Below are 6,000 nucleotides of genomic sequence, written 5' to 3'. Positions count from 1 at the left end.
CAAGGCGCACGGCAACAATAACAACAGCAGCAATATGGGTGGGGAGACCCTCAGTCGATTCCTGGGAGGCACTCAGTAGCAGGTGCTCTGCTGCCCTCGCCCAGGTCCTAAGCCTGGAGCCGCTGGATCCCCCGGTCGCTGGCCCCAGCCCAGCAGCTTCCCCGGGCCCTCCCCGCGCCGTGCTGCGCCGGGGCACTCGCAGCCCAGGCCGAGGAACTGGAAGGCGGCGCGCGCGGCCAAGTCCAAGTCCCTCCTCCCGTCCCTGACGTTGCGCTCCGGGGAAGGGGTCGAACTGGGGCGCCGCGGTAGCCCTGGCCCGGGTCTCCAGCCCTCCCCCCTGCACTCCCCCCACCCCCACCCTCAGGAGAGCGGGCTTCCCCCGCCTCCAGACTGGGAGTGTGTGTGTGAGTGTGTGAGTGTGTGTATGCGTCTAGCCTTGCTTGCTCTCTCCGGCTCAACGTCAGTGGGAATTTCCAGCCAGGAAGTGAGAGAGTGAACGAGAGAAAGAGAGAGAAGTGCGCTCGCAAGCCGCTAGCAGGAAGGGGAGGTTTCGCCACCCGAGCGGCCAGGGGACGCGCTGACAGCTTCCCCCTTTCCCCTTCCCGTCGCTCCTTCCCGCCCGCCCGCAGGCCAGTCGGCAGCCGGAGCTGCTACGGGGAGAGAGGAGGAGTGAGCCAGCGAGCGGGGACCACGGTGCGCCCGCAGCGGCCGCTGGAGAGGGCGCGCGGGCAGTGGCTCCCCTCGCCTCCCCGGCCCGAGCTGCTAGATATGCGCTGTGCTGCCGGGTGCCAGGTTCTGTGCGGCTGAAGCACGCGCGCGCTGCCCTCCCTGGGAGCCGGCCGCTCCTGCCTCCTTTGGCCAGCCCTCCCCTCCTGCCTGCGGGACTGGAGCGGGGAGACAGCATGAGCTGGGAGGCCGCGGAGAGCAGCCCCTCCAAAGGGTAAGAACAAAGTTGGGCCGGGCGGGCGGGCGAGGAGGCTCCTCCTGGAGGCAGGGGAGGTGCGGATCGCACGGTGCGGCTCTCAGCGCCCAGAGCCCCCACTCTCGCAGATCCCCACCCCGCCAAGCCCCGAGCCGAGACTTCCTCATTCCTACCCGGCCCGCTGGAGGAGGTTGACACCAGTTGCGAGGGGTATGGGATTAGAGGGAGAGGAGAAAAAGGGCAGCCCTGGATTTGGAGGTGAGGGGGTGCAGCTTTGCTCAGGGGCGCCCAAGAACCATGTGGCTCATCCCATTGGGTTTTTCTCAATCCCTTTCGCCTCCTCCACCTTCCGAAAGGAGGAAAAATTCTGGGCATCTTGGACAGCTGGGGAGACTTCATTTGTCTTCTTTGGGGGGGGGGCGATGACTAAAGGCATACGTTTGGGTGCATGTGCCTATACTGCGTGTGTCTGTGGTGGAGAGGGGGAGGGAATGAGGATGAAGTGCTGAATTTAATCTTTATCCAAGGGCCTTTGACCAAGTGAAGGCAGGAGAGAAGACTACCCATTTCTCTTCTTTTGCAAACCTTTTGGAGTTTCCAAGGCTCGTTAGCTAGCTGCTATCCCCTAGCTGAAAACGGGCCCCCTTCTTCACTGGAACCGAAGATGACGTCTATCATCCCAAGACCCTCTTTCTGAAGAAAGGGAGCGAGGGGTTCTGAGTACAGTCTGATTCAAGTACCGGGACCGGTCGTTAGTTTTTTTATGTAAACCATGGTGGTGCCGGCATATATTTAGACAAGGTGTCCCAAAAATCGGAGTGCAGTAAGTCCTTATAACCATAGTTAGAGTAGCTTTAAAACTGCTCTCCGACTTTTGGGACGCATTGTATATATAATCTCATATGTATGTACTTTCTATAGTACAATTATTTAGCACTCGACGTTTTCTGTTTCACATTTGAAATAGGCAAACTAAACACAGACATTTGTTTTCTTTTTATTTTTTTACTGGATATGTGAAGGTTAAATAGAAACCAAGGCTATAGGGCTCAAGTTCAATTTAATGAATTTTTATCAAAGTAACTTCTTCTAAATCTTGGATTATTTATTGTATAATAACTCTAGGAATGTATTATGAAGGTGGCGTTTGGACCAAATGTGTATAATATCACTAAATAACTATGACAAGAATTATTAAACTTCCACACACACACAGACACGCCCAAAACCAGTTACTGTATTGGAATCAGCCAGAGAGATCCTCCCAGAATCTTAATGTTTCCCATTGTTAGGAAGCTAGGTACTCCCAGTTGGTGTAACAGTGTTACTGTTGGGAGTCACTAGGCTTCCTGGGTAGACAGGGTTGCTTTCCTTTTTGTCTTTTAGAAAGAAAACCATTAAAATTCAAGAGCTCAACTAAAACATGTTGAATTTTACAATTCTTCACATCCTGTTTTTTGAAGTTAGTCATATTTTTTTAAAGCATCCACTATGTGTCAACCACTTGTCGAACCAGGGGGAAAAGGCAAAAAGGTAGTCACAGTTCTCAAGGAACTCACAATCTCGTGAGGAAAATAATGCATAAAAAGCAACTAAAAATTGGGGGTGGGGTGGGGTGGAGTAGGATGCCTGTCCAGAAGAAAGTTGAAATCTCACAGTCTGGTGGTGCTCTGGGTCTGCTCCTTAAGTGGGAAGAGGTCTGGGAAGAGGTCTCCTATGTGCCCCCACTACCCTATTCAGTCACAGGGAGGGAGGTGAGTCAGGAGAAGGGGGTGCTTAGAAAAGGTTTGGGTTTCAGAGGTTGATTTCATCTTACAAGGAAGATAAGTTTCTGGAAACAGTGATGAAGTCCAGAACAGCTGGGTAGTAAATGATGAGGAATTTCCCCATTCAAAACCATTTGAATTGTTTTGATTGTTTTGTCTGTATAGAGACAGAATTTCACTGATACAAAGTAGAACATTAACTTGAGCCTAGTGAGTTTGGGAAGACAGAATTCTGGAGGAGAAATTTATTACATTTGTTTTTCATATATACATGCAACTGAATCATTAAAATGCAAAGAAGGTATGTACTGAGAGATGTACCAGGACTCTTATTGAAATTATCAGTCAGTCAGCTAGATATTACTTATAAATTATCTGCTTAGTATTGATAGACCTTCAACTCAGATTTGTCAGCAAAATATCCACCTGAGCTATGAAAGGCTTCAACTTGTAAAAGAGTTTCATATAAAGGAAAGGCCCCCTTCAACAGGAATAAATGGAATGAGTGAATGAAAAAAACCTTTATTATTTAAGTCATGATCTAAAATGATTGAGTTCTGGATTCTTAGCAAAAATCTTTAGCAAAAAAAAAATCTTTTTAAAATGTTCTTTATCCTAGGAATCATTTCTGGAGACAGAAATCACAAACGTGGAAGGCACCTTAGAAATCATGTAGTCAACCCTCTTACTTTACAGATGAGCATATTGAAGTCCACATAGGTTTTGATTTGCCCAAACACACAGCAAGTTATTGGTAGAGCTAGAACTGGAATTAACTCCCATTTTGTGATTATTCCTCTACTAGTGGACTCTACCTCTACTTGTGGTCTCTTCCAAGGTCTCTTTTGTTTTTAAATACCTGTTTCATCTTACCTCTACTTTACTTTGCCCAAATATTTCCCACAAGTCAAAGCAGCCCTTATTTTTTCAAATCCAGGAAGTCAATAGTGGAGTCCATTTGCAAAATAGTCAAGTCCTCCTTTCCTGTGCTAATACTGACTTGCCCAGGGTCACACAGCTGTTAGGTCTCTGAGGTCAAATTTGAACTCAGATATTCTGACTCCAATAAGTTCTACCCAATGCTCCACTTAGCTCCCTTTATACTTCTATCTCTTTAGAAATATCTGTCCTAATGACTGAGTTATAGTTGGCAAAAAGAAATTAGTCCCAAATGAAGCAGGCTTTTAAATTCAGTGATGAAGGATCTAATCATTCTCTTGCTCTGGCCCTGGGTACAAATTGGACATACAGTATATCAGAAACTGGTAGATTCCAGCCCCCTTAAAGAATTATAAATTTGGAGCTAGATAGGCCCTTAAAGACCATGCACTCAAATCCCTTCCTGTTGCAGATTAGGGAGGGGTGGATCAGAGTAATTTAGATAGCCAGTGAGTGGCAGGGCTGAGTCCCAGGTCCTCTTAATCCCTATACAGTCATAGTGAAGTGCTGAATAAGTTTTTCAGGATGTTCCGCAGTACTTAGGCAGTGTAGTGGGTAGAGCATTGTATTCAGAACCAAGATCTTTGTTCAGATATTGCCAAAGATACTTAGTGACTGTGTGAACCTGGGCAAGGTGTGAACCTTGACTCAGCGACCCAGGTCACTGACTGCCTCAGTTTCCCCTTCTGTAAAATAAGGTTAATGATAGCACCTTACTTACCATGTTGTTGTAAGGATCAAGAAAATTACATCTAAAGTAGTTTGCAAACCTTAAAGCCTTATCTAAATGCTAGCCATTATCATTATTCTGAATTGCCATTGCCAAAAGAGTTAATTTCCTTTTGAGAGATCCTTCTTTTTCTAAAGGATGTAATGAGTTTAATTTGCATATTGGTATTCAAAGTGTCATAGGCATTATGAATACACAGGTGTAAAGTGCCGCGGAGAAAGAATAATTCCATATATTGACTTGTCCTTTAACATGTATTCAACAACTATTTCTTTAGCACCCTGTGAAAAAATGCAGTGCCTGTTTACAAAGCATTTCCAGATTATTTGTTAAAAGATTCCATTTATGTTCTTCCTAAGGAACCTGAATATTCACAATTTTAAGATCACAGAAATGCATCTATATTTCAAACATTTATATTTGCTTATTTTTTTTAAGTATTAATTTCCTTGCCCCAAAGCATAAAAGAACTGGCTTCTGGGAGATGTGATTGCTTCATATACTGATCAACAGAAATCTAGTCAGCAGGAGCAGAAACAAACAACAGACATTTTAAAATTCTTAAAATTGTGGGTCACAGCTGTGGAAGATAAACGACTTCATTTGGCAAATAAAAGAACAGCAAAAATCAAGTTCTCTTAGTGCTTACAAAAATTATCCATGCAAGCTTTCCATTAATTTTGCACTTACTCAAGATATCTTGAACTTTCAAAGGAGATAGATAGCTCATTGCAGGAGGGAAAGATCTAGAAATTGAGAATATTTGGAGATGAGTCCTAATGCTGAGCCAAGCTGATGTATATCCCTTTAGGTTAAGCCCAACTGAAATACCACCAGTAATGGATGCAGAAGATATCAATCACTAGATCTAGAAGGAGAGCTGTTAAATTGGTCCCATGTCAGCTGGTAGAGGTTTCTTGTTAAGAGGCTTATCAGTGTAGTTGAATTAGAGAAAAGTGGCAGAATTTCAGAGATCATTTAGTTCAACCTCCTCATTTAAAAGAGGTCCCAGTATAGCTAATATTTGAAACGTTCCTGCCACTAGTTCCCTTCTTTTTTGTGTTGTCTTCTGTCATTAGAATATAAACTCCTTTAGGGCAAGGATTATCTTACTTGCTGGTGTAGGTATACCCAGGATTTAGCTCAGAGCTTGGAACTAACATGTACATAAGAAATTCTTGGTTTCTCTCCGTCTCTTTGTCTCTGTCTCTCCCTCTCATCTATTTCTTTCTTTTTCTCTCTTTCCATCTACCTTCCTGTCTATGATCTGTCTATCTATCATGTCTGTCTAGCATCTACCTATTGTCTATCTCTCATTTATCTAACCACCTACCTCCCATTTATTTATCCTGACAGACAAGTACTATAGGTTGGCATCACTCTAGAGATAATTTAATCTTTCCTACTTATGCTATTCATTATTCTTGATTTGACACCATTTACAAATTATTGGTTGGTTATTTAGTATAATATAATAACATATAATTTTATTATTGTATATCATATTATTATTAATAAAAATAATTACATTAGGAAGAAATCTGCCTAGACTGCCAGGTCAGTGCTGTTATTCTCTATAACACACTGGAGAGTCTTTTATGTTTTGAGTTGGTCAGCAAGCTTCAGTAGAATGGTGACTCTCA

General features: G+C 44.2%; 1 protein-coding gene across 6 annotated transcripts in view; it reads left to right on the top strand.

Moving 5' to 3' along the window:
• Nucleotides 1-263: 263 nt before the first annotated feature.
• The window catches only part of NFKB1 (nuclear factor kappa B subunit 1), a 167,646-nt gene continuing 161,909 nt past the window's right edge, over nt 264-6,000 (top strand). For 2 of the 6 annotated variants that reach the window (XM_007495875.2, XM_056803145.1), the window contains exon 1: nt 947-1,180. Coding sequence is in view for 4 of the 6 variants with exons in the window: in XM_007495877.3 (XP_007495939.1) it covers nt 903-940 (38 nt within the window). In the remaining 2 variants the exon portion in view is untranslated. The other 4 variants (XM_007495877.3, XM_056803144.1, XM_007495876.3 and 1 more) reach the window with 4 other exon arrangements.

The sequence above is a fragment of the Monodelphis domestica genome, chromosome 6 (assembly GCF_027887165.1).
Source record: "Monodelphis domestica isolate mMonDom1 chromosome 6, mMonDom1.pri, whole genome shotgun sequence".
NCBI lineage: Eukaryota > Metazoa > Chordata > Mammalia > Didelphimorphia > Didelphidae > Monodelphis > Monodelphis domestica.
This window is presented reverse-complemented; position numbering and strand designations above follow the sequence as displayed.